We start from the raw sequence: 17,146 nt of genomic DNA on the forward strand, positions 1-17,146 counted from the left end.
CTGCTAGTGACAGTGCCAGCGAAATTATAAGCTGCAATGAATGGAGAAACAATTTTCCAATTAAATCAAACTAAAGTCACGCGCCGTTGTCCAAACTTTAAAATGTCAACAAAGGAAACTTTCGGCAAGAAGTCTGGTGAGATCTGTGTCTTCCCCTCTTGTGGACGTCAATTAAATTATAACTTCGTCCTTGCTTATGGCTGAGCAGGCGAGTTGAAGCCAAAAGAGACACTTCTTGTTGCAGTTACTGTTAGTTTCATTATTGGATTAGTTTGTGTTATCATTAGAGCATTTGTGTGACCATTAAAGCACACATTACTTCTATACAGAGTTGTTGCTAATATGCAGATTGCGGAAGGAATCGGCTATCGATCCTAGCAAACGGTGCACTATATCCACTGCTTTGGGGTATATGTATATGATTTATATTCCCTGCTGAGAAGTGCATTGGTCCGAGGTGTGTCATAGTTAATTTTGTAATTATTATCATTCCGCACACACGCACACACACCTTCGAGTCATCTTCTCATGGTTGCCTGCGTTTGGGTGATTGGATGGGGATTGCTTTTGCACAGAAGCACCTTCCGAGACGGAGTGGAAACTCAAAACCAACCACCCCTCGTGCGTGAGTACTCTCAGTGTTCGGCCACCATTGCGGCCAGTAATCAATATTAATTAGCACGTAACAACAATATTGTTGACATTTTGCATTGATTGGCCGGGATGCGATGGGGGTGGGGGGGGGGGGGGGGATTGAGAAGCCTTCTCCAACCGCGCTTGAAACAAGATGTTGAATCCATAATGTTGCTTCAGCCACTGCTTAGAATTGTCGTAATAATACCGCCGACTGCACCTCGAGTTTCGTTCCGTTTGGCGTAGTGTGGTTACGGTGGCTTCGCGCTAAGCTGACACACGATGCCGGGCTGCGTCCTTTCAGTCGCTACTACCGACCGCTACTGACACGTGTGTGTGTGTGCTGTGGTGCGGTTTGTTTGTGTCTGGTATGGAACCGATTGCACAGCGCGATCGAGAACCATCTTTCCCCGAGACCCCGGAGACGGTTGATTGTGGTTAATTTACGGCGCCAGTTAACATTCCGTCATTGCGTCCCCTAACCCCCTTTCAGAGGGACTTGCAAACTTCTCAACTAAACCCCTTTCCTACATTGGTTGCGGTTTTTCCCTTCGGTATGCTGCCGTCTAACCCGCAGCGGTATCGGCATTTGCTGGCACCGATGCCAGACATTCCGGAATGGCACCGGATGATTCCATTGAACTGTCTGCCCAAGACACATGCCACATTCGTTCTTGGAAGAGGGAAACGTCTTCAAACTAGGCTCCTCGCCACTCACTCCACCGGTATAAACTTAGACATCGGAGCGACATAGAGCTGCACGAGGAGAAAGTTGTTACTACTTTCATACTTTTATTATGTTCCGTCTTTTGTTTGGCCTATCTATCATGCTTTGTTTTATTGAGGCATCGTTTTAGCATAAAACCGCCCAGACTTATAATAGACCGAGTGGGCCGGTCGAGCACACCACGCTTTCATACCCGATTGGACTTTCGTTCAAGAGTCCATTTGTGTTGTGTCCCGGTGGAAGGACATCCGGCCCCGGAAAAGTTTGACCATTAAAGTTCACGTCCACGTTTTTGTTTGGGGAAAGTTTTTAGTTTTTCGGTTCCACTCAATCACGCTCTACTTTTCACTTCCTCCTTTCGAGGGCCTAATAGCTGCAAAACTTCACGTTTGGAGTAGACACTGGACAGCAGAGCTCACAGAGTCCCCGTATCCTGTCATCGAACAGCAATCGTTGCCTTGGTCCGTGTGCTTCCCGCTGCCGTCGTCTCCATTGAATGTATCTTTCACAAGAATTGTGAAGGACTTACACACGTGATGGATGCTCCCATCATATCCACTTGGTCGCTCGGATCGGATCTTGGGGCCGCCTGAGCAATCATTTCCCCCACCCTCGTTTCCAACGCCCAACTTGACCGATGTCATTTTCACGGCCTAATGACGTTACGCCAGGGGGGGTGACATTTATTTCGGTCCGTTTCGGTCCAACCCCTCCCCCCGGGTGTCCGGGTTGCCCATAAAATGTTGCACGTTATCTGGTAGAACCGACCGGAGGTTGTGCGGGCCAACTTTTCGGATACGGCGCGCCACTGATGCGTGTGTAAACAACGTCGTAAAAATCAGATAGTTCTTGCTTCTTATGATTGCGAGAGGGCCGTTTTTGACGAGGGTTTCCCGCCCGTTGCAGGTAGCGCATGCCGAGAGCTGGCGATTTTTTTTATGTGTGTCTGTGAAAAGCTATTTTCCAGCTTATTGTACGCAATAACGAGCGTCAAAATGGGAAGTTTTTGTTGGGTTTTTTTTTTGGGGGAAAATATGACTACAGCTTCCTGCAGTCATCGCGTCCTTATGGGTTTCGGTTCATGCTTTTTTCCCCGAAATGAAGATCCTAGTATCGATTCGGTGGAAATTTGGCGCGCAAATTTTGCAGAAAATGAGCGCAATTTTGATTTCCAAGAAAGTTTTTCGCATCCTCTTCCGCCGAAAAATGTAGTTCTGCGCACGTGTTTCAATAAAGCGAAAATACAAATGTAAGTACAAATGGTAATGCGTGTGCTGCCCTTGGAACTCCAACATTGGTCGATTCGTTTTCGTGGAAAAAGCCTGTTTTATGCTAATGATACATCATACGCGTGAAATGTATGTTTTCCCGTGCAGTTTTTCGTGCAGTTTTCCCTCCCGGTATGTGGCTGTGTGTTCCCACGAGATGGGAAATTTATGAGTAGACGCGAGCACCAGTGCACGGCTGCAAAAACCGGTCCCAACAATGCAATAAGCCACATTTGGCATGACCGACGGTAGCAGTGGTTCGATTCGGCTCCAAAATATGACCCACCCAGGCCATCAGTCATCCGTCCTGGCAGAAAAAAAAACGGCCCATTGCTTCAGCTGCAACATTGAGCTACAATTTCAACCGGCTGGCACAAATCCTTCCGCTTGCCCGTCCGAGAAACAGTATCAAATAAGGGGAACAGTAATTAATTAATCCAACTTTACATGCTCCAGCAGTGGTGGAGCGTTCGCGATTAAATTCGCCGTTATTGATGGTGGCTTTTAATCATGTGCGTGTGTCCACCGCTTCCCAGATTGTGTTCGCTGACCATTGTTGTCGCTGGCTCGGAAAGGGTCTATATCCGACATTTGTCCAGAACGCGACAACAGCTGGTGCCGGGCATGAAACATGTGTATGTACACAGGACGAAAAGGGCAGCCGCTGGTTACAATGTTTTCCATTACAGAACACTACACCACTGTTGACAATCGTGTTTTTCGTTCGTTCTTTCTTTGTTTGGTTTTGGTTGTACATTGAGCGGCTTAAGTGGCGCCACTTGTGCTCTTATCTGATCCACTGTGTGGGCTTGTCCTTTTTTTTTTTTTATATGCAAAGCCCATTGTGTCAACACTGATTAAAGATTTACAGCGTTAAAGGTTATGCGTGCATTAATTTACAAACTTTTCCCTTTTTCTTCTCTCTCTCTTCTCTGTTCCATTTGCAGCTCACCATCGGAACGGTCGCGAAAGGGATGCTGCGGCCACTGGTTCGCGGGACCACCGCTGCGGGCGCTCATTGCCGTCGTGGCGCTCGGGGGCGTTGCCTGTGCGTTGGGCGGTGCCGCCCTCGGTGCGACGGGTTTGGCCGGTTCACCAACGTCTCATCTTACCGCTGCCTTATTAATGATAGGTAAGTGCGCGCGCGCTGTTTACGCCGGTTCACCGGTTGCGGCTCGACTGCAAGTACTTCATTCGTCGCAAGACTGTTTGAAATTGTTTTGGAAAAGTTTTTTTCTGTCCCCCAGCTTGCACTCCATCTACATACAGTTTAAAAAGGGCAAAAAGAGGAAAACAACTCGGACATTAGTAGGAAGCATCTGGTTCCCTGGTGGAATAAGGTGCAGTAGAAGAAGAAGTAGGAAACGAGGAGGAAAAAAAACAGAAGGCAGAAACTTTGTTGTCGATTGTCTTTAAGGGGGGGGGGGGATCCCTTTTGGCATTTGTTGTTATTTTTTTCTTTCATTCGTCTTTGTTCCGCTCTACTTCCGCCACTGGAAGAGAAGGATGCTGGCGTGTGACTGAGACTCGGGTGGCCGGTTAGGTCGACACGGGAAATATGGTGCAACCGTAAATAAGTTCCCCGGGTACGGCAAAACTTCCTTTATCAAGGGGGAAAGGGGAGGGGGGGGGGGGGGGTGGAAACAACTGCTAAACAGATGAAGGTTAGTAGGGTGAAACCACCCTCCTGCTAGTGCGAAAGAAACATTAACATGCAAATTCTAGCACACTTTCGTGATCGTGCAGGGAGGGACTGCAAAAGCAAAATGACTCCTCCCGGGTGAGGTGAAAACTTTGCTTCATTTATCACCCCGTGTGGAAGTGCGTTAAGATCTTACGAGCCTTTAAAGCTTTGCAAAAGCCATTTGCGAACGCAGAGCGATGCGAAATTAAGGGAGATTGTTTTAAGAACAGCGATTTTTTTGCTAATTCGTTCGCTTAGAGATTATTTTGTCACGGCCAAAAAGGGAGGGTTTAGTTGTCTTCCTTAAGTGAAATCCGCCATTGAGATAGGTTGTGTAAAAAGGCTCGCCTGCTTTTAGAACTGTCAATCTTGCTTACGCGAGAAAAAAGGTTCTGCTTATTGGACCCTTCTAGGATCAGAATCACATTTTACTCTTAAAAAAAAGCTCAGCCCTAGGCGTGTGCAGCGCTCAATAAATGTTCAAGTAAATCATCATTATCCCCCTCAAAATAGGATTGATCACGAGTTGTAGGATGTTTTTTCCCTTCACATCGGAACTTTCCCCGAAAAGAGAAAAAAATCACTCCCGTGTAGGGCAGCAACCTGAGCTCTTCATAAAAGAACCACCACACCTTACCGTGGCAGTATCAGGTTCAATGCTGGAAAAGCCTCCCCGCCGCAACCTCGAAGGTTCATAAAATATGAATTCAATTTATTTATATCGATTTATGAACCTGCTGCCAACTGCGTACCTTGCGTTTACGTTCGAAAGTTCGGTAGGCATAGCTCGCACACACACACACACAAAAGCTCCAGGGAAGTTTGGGGTGTAGAAGAAAAAAGACGACCTTGACAAAAAGCTACACCCAGGGTGTTTTTTGGGGGAAAATGCGATTTAAAAAAATACTTTCGAACCATTCGATTTTGGGGAGACGAACGCAGGTAAACAGGCCTCCTTTTTTGGCCTCGTTGGGGCACCTTTTGGTAGTACTTTGCGCTAGAGAGTCACATAATCACCATGGAGAGCATGGTCATGCCTCTCTCGGGGTGGTGCTGGTGAATGGGGAAGTATATTGGAAAGGTTATAAAGTCAACTTCCCTGTCCACGCACTGTAATCGATGGGGGGTGAAAGAAGCTTTGCAGGACCTCCTGCCTTCTCTCCCCCTCCTAAAATGGATTGCTTTTGTTAGGTTGTTGAGATCAATTTGGAAAGCGTTTTTCTTTTCTTTATGGAAATTGTTTTCCTTTCCTTCCGATGCTGTATGTTGTGTGCCTTTGGCATAAAATGTGTTTGAATAGTGAGATTATTTCTTTACCTTATTTCCATGCTACCATAAATCTTTTCTCCATTTTTGTGTCACAAAACAGCTCCCCTATAGAGGGCCCTGTAGTAATGGTTTCACACACACAGGCAGACAATTACAGATTAGGGCGAACTAAAAACCAAACTGTATGTCTCTTATGTGCTCTTTCTAAAGGACCCACTCTTACCACTGCCATTCCTCCTGTTTTGTGCTGCAAACAAGGACAAAAACAAAGTTGCTGTTTGGGCGATTTTTTCCATTCCCCATTTCGGTGCCTGTTTGAGTCAAATGCTCTCCCGCAAGTGACGGTGTATGTTTGTCTCTGTGCGTTGTTTGGCAACATAAACCGTTTGGCTTGAAAACAAAGCACACACACACACACAGAAATGCTTCAGTGTGAATGTATGTAGGTGCTTTCTTTTGCTTCTGCCAAAAAAACTGGCCAACATAGCCGGGAAGAGTGCTACAACAGCACAAGCACAGCGAGCGAACATCAAGAGATAAATCTTTTCCGTCGCTGGGAAACCACCGACAACGCTGGGTGGCCGCCGCCACTAGGTGGAAAAGGGCCAATTCTGCCTGGTGCCGGAATACACTCACACACACACGCATATAAGAGATACGCAAGGACCGTGCCACAGGGGGATAGAATTATTTGTGCTTGCGAGAACAAAAAACCATCCCAACAAATCGGATTTAGTTTTTATTCGCCGCAGATTGGTCGGTTGGGTGGCTGGGGTACCGTGCAATGGCATCCCGAGAGAAAAAAAAACATCAAAATTCGGCTGCCTTTTTGCCGCCATTTGCGTTCATTTCGTGGAGCTGAGCTCGGCGGAGAGTCCGTTGGTCATTTTATTCCCCCAAAATAGAGAGAAAAAAAAAACAATTCAAATCCGATCACTACTGACCTTCAAACTAGACAGGGGAAGAATCCTCAACAAGAGGGACTAGATTTAAAAAAATGGTATTTTCGGGAACCTGCGGACTGTGCGAGCGGAAAAACACGTTCATGCTTCTGAGCTATGCCGTTGTTGATCAACACAGCAACGCACTTGATAGTCCAATTTGTTTGTGGTTATCCCAGTTTTTCATCCCCGTTTTGTGGGTTTTATTGGTTTTTGAGGATTGTTATCCGTGCTTTTAATTTCCTTTAAAGACTATTATTAACACTTCTTTAAATCAAATAATGGCTCATCTTTATTCTACTCTGGTGATAATTCTTACCGCAATTCCTTGTTGTGCAACAGTGTGCAACGATGACTTTGTATGTGTGTCTGTGTTTGTGAACGCTCTAAGCGCTTTAATCCTGCACAATTCAAACATAAAGGCACAAATCCTTCTTAAGCTTCTAAACGGTTTCGAACATAAAGTTTGGCATAAAACACTCTCTAATCGCACTACACAAAAACACATTCACTCGAATTTGGCTGTCGCTAGTGGACACCAAAAAAAAAAACGCAGAGCCCCGGCAGTGTATGTCTGTGTATAAATGGTGTGAAAACTGTGCACGACCAGCACACACACACAACTGCTAGGATGATAAATATGTTGCAATTTTTGTATCCGCCAACGTTCCCCAAAACTTTACTGCACCGACCGACCGAGCCATTCGGAGGCACAGGAACGTACTGTGCCGCCGCCAGTCCGCGAAGGAGCCGAAAATTTATGGTTTCAATTTAAAATGCAATAATGATAACGAGTGTATGTGCGCGCCGAGCGCCGCGCGCTCGTTCTCGAACGTACTGGCGGAAGCGTCCGCGTGCGCGTTTTGCGCGCACTTCTTTCCGCACTCCGCGCGCAACACGCTCTATCATTTTCTCGCCCGGTCCCGGTTTGGGGTTTTTCGGTAGCATGAGGGTGTGTGTGTTTTTTTGTTTTGTTTTAAACGGCACCGTTGGTTTTGTTTCTAGCCGGTTCGGCATTTGCGAATGTGAAAATTTACGTATTTCCGCTCTACGCTTTTTTTTCGCCGAAGCAGAAGAAGATTGTATGTGCGAATGACCGTTTGAAGAATGTTTGCATGGGTATGTGTAAGCAAGGAAGAAAGGATTGGGTTTCAAAGAATGTTGGCCCGGCACAGAGCAAGCAAAAACTAAGGGAAAAACGATTGTAGAATTGCTCACTTGAGCATAATCGCTGTTAACTGAGCCGTATAATAATCCAGAAGCGTGCAAGCGATGCGCGATCCTCGTGCTTCTTCCTTTTGCGGGGCCAGGTGCGGTCAGCCGAAGTGCAACAGAGAAGAAAAAACACGACGAAATGAAGCAACTGGGGAAGGAAATGTTATCACACCACGGCGGATCAGCTTGGTTTGGTTAGCAGCTTACCCAACAGAGAGGGTAAGCAAACGAAGCCGCGCGGATAGTGGTTTAAATCCTTTTTGGAGGAGGACTGTTTTCTTGAAGAGAAGGCAGAAAATTCATTAGAAAATGTTCATATTTCTTTAATGGAACAAGCATAGATGTTTGCTATTGCACTTTTACTTGGAAATTTTATCCTAAGAAAGACTTTCAATGTAAAGGGAAAGCCCCCGCTCTGCATCATTCAATGTTTGCTGACAAACTATCTGCTTGTGCAACTCTCTCTCTCTCTCTATCTGTTTCTATCTATCTTTCCATCACTCGGACAAACAATGCCGGGATGGCATTAAAATTAAATTTCAAACAAAACAAATTTTCCAACCATCATCATCATCATCCTCCCATGCTCCAGGAACGGAACGGTGGCCGTATGTTCCTTCCATCTCAAAATGGAAAAAATCAACAGAAATCCTACACCATCGTACCATCGTCCTCTCATCGGCGTGCCTCTCGAGACGCTTCGTCTCGGTAATCCTGCATCCTTGCAGATCAACGTACGTACCCCTCGTTACCATAATGTGGAAAATTCACTCGGAACATCATCATCAACATCATCCTGTTCGACATCATCAGTCAGAGATCTGGCCCACAACACTATCGCCTACTCCCGATATGTACATTGAGGCGGAGGGGATAGAGAAAGAAGAATAAAAAAAAACAACGAAGCAAACTTCCGCATCCTATCTCCGGTGGTTTGCATTGCCGCAATCGCGCCTCTCCTCCTCCTCCTGCAAACAATTTACTTTTTCTCGAGAAACTTTTATTCCGTTGAACGGGCAGAGGGGAGAGGAGGAAAAGAGGTTTCTCCTATCTCCTGTGCGACCAGCCTTTTGTTAGCTTATCATCAAAGATGCAATTTTGTTGCAATTTTCAACCACCTCTCTTCCTCCTCTCTCTCTCTCTCACTCTCTATGTCCTGGACCGGGGCCTTTTTTTTCTTATACTTTACCGGAGACGACAACCGAACAGATATCATCTTTCGCATCGTTTGCGTTTGCGAGGCTCTTGAAACACGCTTGAAAATCTGAGAATGATGTGTGTGCGCGCCATTTTGTGCTTGTTGGCAGAAGGGAGACAAAAAAGGGATTTTATCGAGAGCGAATTGGAGTTTGAAAATTGATCACTCTTTTGTATGGTGTTTTTTTGTGTGTGTGTGTATTCAAGAGCATTCACCGTTACTGGAAAACTGATGCCATTGATTGCAAATAAAAGTAAAAAGCCTGTTTTATCGAGTTTCAGTGGGAAATGAAGCTACTTCATCAAGTAGTGTGCCTTTTGTGTGCCATTGAGCTGAATGTCGCTACCGATCGTTTAAAAGTTTAAAAGCGCACGCTCGTACTCGTAACACAGCCACAGCTCCCACACAGGCATTCTTTAATTTGGCCAATTTGAAGTTTATTTCGCGTGTTTCGCCATATCATCTATTCCACTCATCCTCCTGGTGGGAAATATACATATATGCAATGCGCTGCAGAGCGAACCTCTTTCCAATGCCGAGAGGTGCAGCAATGGAATCAGTTTGTTCGGAGGAATCACAACAAAAATACCTCCCAACCACACTCTCAAATCGTGTGCAGCTCGTTGTGCAACATTTTCCGGATGCATTTGCAAACCACAAACAAGCGCCCTCAGGTCGCAACAGCGGTCGCATCGCGGCTTACATTCTAATTACCGCATTTCGGAAAAGCCGCTTACCGAAATGACTCTCTTGTGCCGGTGCGGTGTGTTTGCAGCATATTTATTGGTGGTTATTTTTTTCACCTCCAGCATGCAACCCACCCACTCACCTCTCTCTATGTTTGCAATATCGAACGAATGGACGAATTGTGAACGATATGTTTTTCGCTCTCTCTCTCTCTTACTCTCCTATGGTTTGTGTAGGTATTTAAGGGTTTTCTAATGCATGATGGCATGAATGCACACACACACCCTCACATAGAACCTCAATAATATATACACAAACACACTCGCATTCCCAGGGCGGAATTGCACAGCATTGTGGAATCCATAACGCTGGTTGGTTGGTTGGTGCGGGATGGAATCGTCATGAAGTTTTGAATCAATCTCGATTTCAGCTCACGTGCGATTTGACCGCAACCGAACAGTACCGACCGCCTGGAAAAAGGGGTAGCGCAGCGGAAAGGGGGGGGGAGGGGGGGGGGTGTAAATGATGGCAGCAATATCATCAGTTTCACCTTCCCAATGACCACATTTCCCGCCGCATCAAATCGCGTCTCACATACCGATGCTATGTGATTTTGAGGTTTCGGAACGCCTAATTAGTGGGCAAAGTATGCTGCAGGTGAGGGGTTCATTCAGGGAGGGGGAGCTGTCTATAATTGTGGCCTGCATCCACCTGCACCAAAGCGAAAACGCACCAGGGCGACACCACATACACGTTTTAGGGTTGAAACTTTGCGCCTGAATGGCGGCAATAATGAGCGTTTAATCGAATCGCACGCCGGATGCTTTTGGGGGTGGATTTATTAGGAATAATATTTTAGTCAACACACGCGGGATTGGACGTTGTGCGCGTTTTTTTGTTGTGTTGTGTGGTTGTGGTGCAGTCTTTGAATGCAATTGCAATTGCAAATGGGGATCGATACGCACAAAATTCAACGCTGCATGTGTTTCTAACTTGGTGCAATGGTGCTTAAATTGGTGCATTTTAAAGTGAAGCTTAGTTTTGGACCGTTCCTCCTGAATAAAATGAAAAAGTGAAGCTAATTTAAAACGCTTTATAAGCGTAGAATTTAATAGTTCTTGTTAATTTTTTGAATCGCTGCAACGACTTTCTCGGTTCTATAATTGAAGGTTTTGCTAGAAAGCAACTGGATTATTAAATACTTACATTGATAATAGTACAATTTTTTGTGATGGGTGCAATGAATATAGTCTAGAGTCGTCCGAAGTCGGAGGCGTCCGGAGTCGGAGTCATCTGGAGTCGGAGTCACCCGAAGTCGAAATCATCCAGAATCGGCGTTGAAGTCATCCAAAGACGGAGTCATTTGGAATTGGAGTCGTCCGGAGTCGGAGTCATCCAGAGACGTCCCGTGCAAGGATGCTGTCGCAAAGCATTGCTGTCGTCGTTAAGCGATATTCTTAAGAACAAAAGTCTGCTTACGAAGACACTTACTGACTCTGATCAGCTCGGACTCCAGGCGTCTCCGAACCCTGTTTCATGCTGATCCTGGCGGACTTTGGTCGCCTTCCTCCCCGCGTGACAGCGAATTAGGGCGACCCTGAGTCCGGGAGACTCCGAATCCAGACGACTCCGTCTCCAGACGACTCCGTCTCCAGACGACTCCGTCTCCAGACGACTCCGTCTCCGGGGAGGATCTAATGGTTCCGATTTCGCCAGAGTCGGATTCGGACTAACAATAATCGTAGTCGTATCGGAGTCGTATGTACGCTCCATAGAGCACATCACTAGTGCTGAATCGGCCGGAGTCTGAGACGTCCAAAATCGAGGACTACGTCATCCGTTGCGACTATACCAACATTTTTGTAAGTCACTGGGGGTGCAAATTGCAGAAAATTTAAGTTAAAACTTTTATTGTTTTCAATATGTGTTACGGTGTGTTTGAAGAGCATCTCAAAACCCATTTAATTTTTGTGTTCCATCTTTTACAAGCAATGTCTTAATGAACACCAACGTTATTGCTGCCTTGGTATGACCTTTTACCACCTTCCACAAAAGGCCGGTCGATTAGCTGTTCACTTTATCGCTATTCGGTAGCAGTTTATCTCAATAAACACAGTTTTCAGGCTATTGAAGATCAATTGCTCGAAAGGAGATTGGCTTTTATTTGCTTCAGTACACACATACACACTTTAATACGAGTACATATTCACACCCTGCGCTCGAATGGTTACAAGAAAATCTCGGCAAAGATATCCAGTAATTGTCGGAAATTCACTCTCCCTATTCACCTGCCAACCCTCCACTAATTGCAATGCTCTCTAATTACAAACAATTTTTCCGGTAAACAATTCCAGATGCTTGCCTGTAAACCCTCGCGCCAGAGCTTGCCATTAGTGCGAGCAACGTCAGCAGCAGGCAGCTCTTAAAAACTGGTTCTATTTCCTATCAGGCGTGTCTTGCACGATCTGACTTGCTTCCTTTTCCTTCCCGGTGGGGGCCCCAGGGCGAAGAAGCGAAGGCGACGGTTTGTGAACGGGTTTAAATTTATTGCACCTTAATCCCGGCCGATCGATCGCGCTCTCGGCGTGTGTGTGTGTTTTTGCTCGCGTCAGATGGGAAAGTGTAATAAAACGAAAGTCCATTAAACTAATTGTTCCATTCCCATTTTTACCCTTCGGCCGAAGCAAAAGGGTATTGGAAAACGGTGTTGAGAAACACATAGACACACAGGTAAAAGTACGACCCTTGCGTCGGAATTCATCCAACGAAGCGATTGATCTTCCGCCTCACCCAAACTGCATCACCCGCTTCAGGGCACCCTCAATGATGCACTAGAAACACCATCAATACATTTCGAGGCGAGGGATTTCGAGCAACGTTTGGGCACTAATCTAGCTGCATCTTAAATCTCTCTGTCTCTCTCCCGTAACAAAACAGGAAAATTTGTACCCCATCCTTGTCTCACTCCACGTCCCTTTTGCCTGACTTGGCTTGCTGGCCTTGTTTCTGCTTTATTCTTCTCGCAATTCGGTTGGGTGGTTGGATTTACTGCCCGTTACGCCGTTAGAAACGTAACAGTTCCCTTTGCCATGTTCCCCCCCCCCTCCCTTTTTGTCGGCAGTTTTTCCTGCCCATTTTAGACGAATGTTACGCCCGCGATTGGGTAACGAATGGGTGCACGAATCGGCAAACGATCAAAAGCAACCTTCGTCAGGCGCAGGAGGCGGGAAGGATTGTGGCTGTAAATGGCTCATTCTCGTAGGTGGAAAGTGCAATTTGCAGCGGCGGCTCCCTTTTGAGCATTTGGGGGGCGAACTAACTGCCTCCCCGGGGGTGATGATTCTCACCCCACAAACGATGTGCATGCTTCCTCTCCCGTCATCATCGTTGCAACTGCTGCAATCAATATTAGGCCGTCCGTCCGTGTGTGTGTGTGTGAATGCTGGGCTTTCTGTTTCCGCCTTGTAGAACCGGCGCGCGTAAGAGGGCGTGTTAAGGTGAATGTGGAATACAGAACGGTGGACAGCGGGTGGGGGTTTTAAATTACCCCCACCCCGGGGGGAACAACATGTGTGCAGTTGACCTACTTCACACCTACAACCTGCACGACGCAAGATGCACATTGGCAGCGGGCCGTTCCGCATGATGCCCTTTCTGTGGAGCTCACCTTTCACTTCGTGCGGGACAAATTTCCACTACGATCCAGAGAAGAATTAAAATAAAAAAAGAACGTAAAAGAAGGCTATTTACCTTCATCTAATGAAATTTCATTAATTTGTGATTGAGAAGGTTAAGTGACGCTTTTCGGTATTTGCGTATGGTATGATAGGGTAATTGGGTGACAATAAATATCATTGATATGGAGATATTGTTCTGATTTAATCGGAGTATGTTCGGGCGGTCCCGTGGTACAGTCGTCAACTCGTTCGACTTAACAACATGCTCATCGTGGGATCAAGCCTAGAATGAACCGTAGCAAGGACTTGATTGACTTGACTATCCACCTGCATGGTACTCTGAATAAAGTCTCGAAATCCTTGTACAGGCCGACACGTTTGCGTTGGATGTTATGCCAAATAAAGAAGATATTTGAGTCAATAACTTCCAATGATCATTTGCTTCAAAGATTGCTTTAGGTTTCAAAATTGCACGATAATCACATTTGAACCCATTCTATTCAATGAAACTATTTTTCAATAACAACTGATGGCCTAATGTTTAGTTAGTTATTTCCTAGATCGTTTTTGTGTTATTTGTATCGATTTTTAAGCTGAGCTTTTAAGCTTTTTTTTTACAAAAACAAAGTGTTTTAGCTTAATTTTAGTATATAGTATAGTATTTTAGACTTTTGTATCTCCAAATATATTGATTATATTTAACAAAGTTTAATTAAAACCTTAAAAAATGGGTGCAATTTAGCACCTTGTTCCCTAACATTCTCTTTACTTTTCTATCGTTTACATTCCAAAAACATTCAACATTCGTGTTATGAAGCAATCTATTTAAATCATGTTACATTTCTATTTGCCCTTTGGGTTAAACCGTTTGCTCCTCCACGCATTTTCTCACCACTCACCAGCAGCTCAAAACGGTTTGCTTCAATGATCGTGTACCGTACGCTGGAGAGAGAGAAGAAAAAAAGATGGTTTCGAAATCGAAAGTAAAACCAATCGCTAAACCATTCGTTCGTTAGCTTAAAAGAGAGAAAGAGAGAGAGAGGGGGAAGGGACAGGGTTTGTGGTTGTGTTCCAATTCCGTGGTGTGCATTCTAAAGAGACACGACGACGATCGGCCGCCTCTTTACCGCCCTTGTGACAGCAGGGCAGGCAGAGGGCTCTCGCGCAGCAGTGTTGATGATTTATGTTATGGGTACGTGTTGGTGTTGCTCTTTAGTGTGTTCTTCTTTTTTTCTCATTTATTTGTATTGCAGTTGCTTGTGGTGCCTGATTATGATTTATGGGCAGCGTGACATGGGAGACAGCAATAAGAAAAGAAAGAAGAGGGTTCTGAGGGCAGTTGGGTCGATTAGTGTGTGCAATTGTTTAAACAGACAGGCGGGAGAAGAGTTGAGATGATGATGGAAATTCGCACGACCATCTAATGTGTGTGTCTGTGGGTATGTGTGTGAAGAATTGTCATGTGGCGACGATACCCTGGGAACAACGTTCCAAGGCAGTGACGCTGCAACTGCATTGAGTGAATTTCTTAGTTCCATTTCCTGGGAATCCGACAGGAAGGACATTTAAATTTTAATATATCATTCACCGAATCCTATCTCTGTAGGAGTTTGAAGTTCGAAGAACTTTAAGAGCATTTCGCAGCCTCACACAGAGAGCAAAGCGAGAAAGAGCTATCAATTAGGATGACAAACTTAATTCTGCCAGTCGTCCTGGGGCGAGAGCTATGTGGAACAAACGTAAAACCACACGAACCCATACATACACGGCTGCCCTAAAAGCACCTTTCAGCTGTCAGCCCAGCCCGAGACTCTGGCTTTTCTTTGGCACGGGCTTTTCCAACACAAAAAAGAAGCAGAAAAAAAACAGAAATATCCCAAGAACACACATACAGAAAGCCACCGGATTGCGTAAAGATTTGTTGCGAACATGTGGATTTCCACTTTTCCACTGGAGTGGAGAATATGGCTTGGGGGCTCTTTCACCCGCCAAAAAAGGAAAGCGGAAAACACATCGTTTTTGGTTCTTTTGGCACTCCCCAGGCTCCCCTTCGGGTAGACGACTCCTTCCGGGACCCGGCAATCTACTACGGTGGGAAGGCAATGATTTATGAATGAACATTCCGTTTCCGAAAAAAACCGTCGTCGTCGTCGTCGTTGTCCTTGGTGTTTGGAGAGGGCAAGCAACGGCAAGCAAAGGAGGGAAAAAGGCTTTGTCGCTCGCTTAACCATATGATTCATACGCATGTGTGTGTGTGTGAGTGTGTGTGTCTCTCGCTTCCCGGAACAAAAAGGGATTAAAGGGTGAGTTGTGCAGCCGGCTAAGCTACCGCCCGTGGCCCAAACTGAGTTCGAGTTCGAGTTCCCATAAAATCAGAGATGACACACGGTTAATGCGCCCCTTTTTTCGCTGAAACACCCGTAAGCCGAAGAATGGTGTGTGTGTGTGTTTGTGTGTTTTAATAATAAATCTCATCATAAAACCTCTTTGTGTAATGGTGTAAAAATAAGCATTTTTTGTGTTAGTTTCACAAATGAATTCATCCAACAACAAAAAAAGAGGACGATTTCGCCCTCGAACGAGACATAACATTATTCTGATTCAATTAGTGCCGTAAATCGTACCGCCCGCGAGACCCCCCGAGAGAGGTGGGTAAGGGAATTCGTGACCAACCGCGCACTGCAATCGGTTTCGCTAACATCGGTCATCATCGTCACGTTTTGTGTTGCCCGAGCCCCCACAGTGAAACATATAAATTATGCTTTTCCCTCGCTCCCTTCTACGTCCAACGCCTATAGCAGAGGGAAGACACACAAAAACCCCCTGCTAACCGCATAATAAAGGAGAAGGTGTTGGAAGGAATAAATTTCCCTATTTCACCTCTACCCAACCATCCCGCTTCTCCCTATTAAATTGTGCCGTATTCAATTGAATTGGAAAAAAAGAAGAAGAGAGACTGTTGCAAAACGGAAGATATTGATCGATTTTTTAACCTTTTCAATCATCTTCTCTTCAACTCTCCTGGTGTGTCTCTTTCAATGAAGCTTAAGAAAATGTTTCTCCTTTCTATTTTACCAATTTTCCTTTTCGTTTTTCTTTCCTCCCGCCCGATTGTTTCACTTATCCTTTCTGATTGTGTGTTTTTTATCTCTTTTTGGAGATTCATTTTTCACTTTCATCACTCACACACACACACACACCAGCCAACGAAGAGACGAACGATGATCAGTTTTCATGAACAGTTTCAATCGGCCCTCGACTTCTTCCTTCTTTCCCTTTTCAAACTCATCATAAAAGCGAGCAGAAGAAAATTCTTCCCGGTGGCATTTGCTTCCGATTTGCTGATATACGCTATCGCTGATAAAACATGACGACGACGATGACGATGACGATGACGACGACGTTCGCGCTCCTTTGGGCGCATTTTCCTCCCACCGCCGAGTTGGATGATGATTATTATTAATTTTACCCTCTGCGTGAAAGAATGAAAAAACTGGCAACGATCGGGTGCGTTGTGGACGGAAATGGACGGTAAAAATCCCTGTCCATTGGGTTTGAAAATTGTTCAACCACCATGCACCTAGTAGCAAGATAACGAGAAGGCAGAAGGTGCGCGATGGAAAAGTGAGACAAAAAATCGAACGGAAAATGTGTCGACAGGAATATTTCAAGTGCGATGAAGGACGGAAAGCGGTGAGCGAAACACTTTAAAAAGTGGAAAGTTTTATTTCCCATTTCGTCAATAAATAAGTGGACAAGTCGAGCTGCTGGACCATGGCGTGGTAGAGATAATAATAAGGAAGGGATTATAATTAATGCGTCTTAGTGCGCTGCTTTTTTGCTTTTG

General features: G+C 45.4%; 1 protein-coding gene across 4 annotated transcripts in view; it reads left to right on the forward strand.

The window, feature by feature from the left end:
• Nucleotides 1–17,146, forward strand: part of LOC5666963 (AF4/FMR2 family member lilli) — a 133,712-nt gene that overhangs the window by 109,845 nt on the left and 6,721 nt on the right. For all 4 annotated transcript variants that reach the window (XM_061648241.1, XM_061648243.1, XM_061648244.1 and 1 more), the window contains one exon: nt 3,576–3,760. In XM_061648241.1, the coding sequence (XP_061504225.1) occupies nt 3,576–3,760 (185 nt within the window). The remainder of the gene's footprint in view (nt 1–3,575; nt 3,761–17,146) is intronic.

Source organism: Anopheles gambiae, chromosome 2 (genome assembly GCF_943734735.2).
Source record: "Anopheles gambiae chromosome 2, idAnoGambNW_F1_1, whole genome shotgun sequence".
Taxonomy (NCBI): domain Eukaryota; kingdom Metazoa; phylum Arthropoda; class Insecta; order Diptera; family Culicidae; genus Anopheles; species Anopheles gambiae.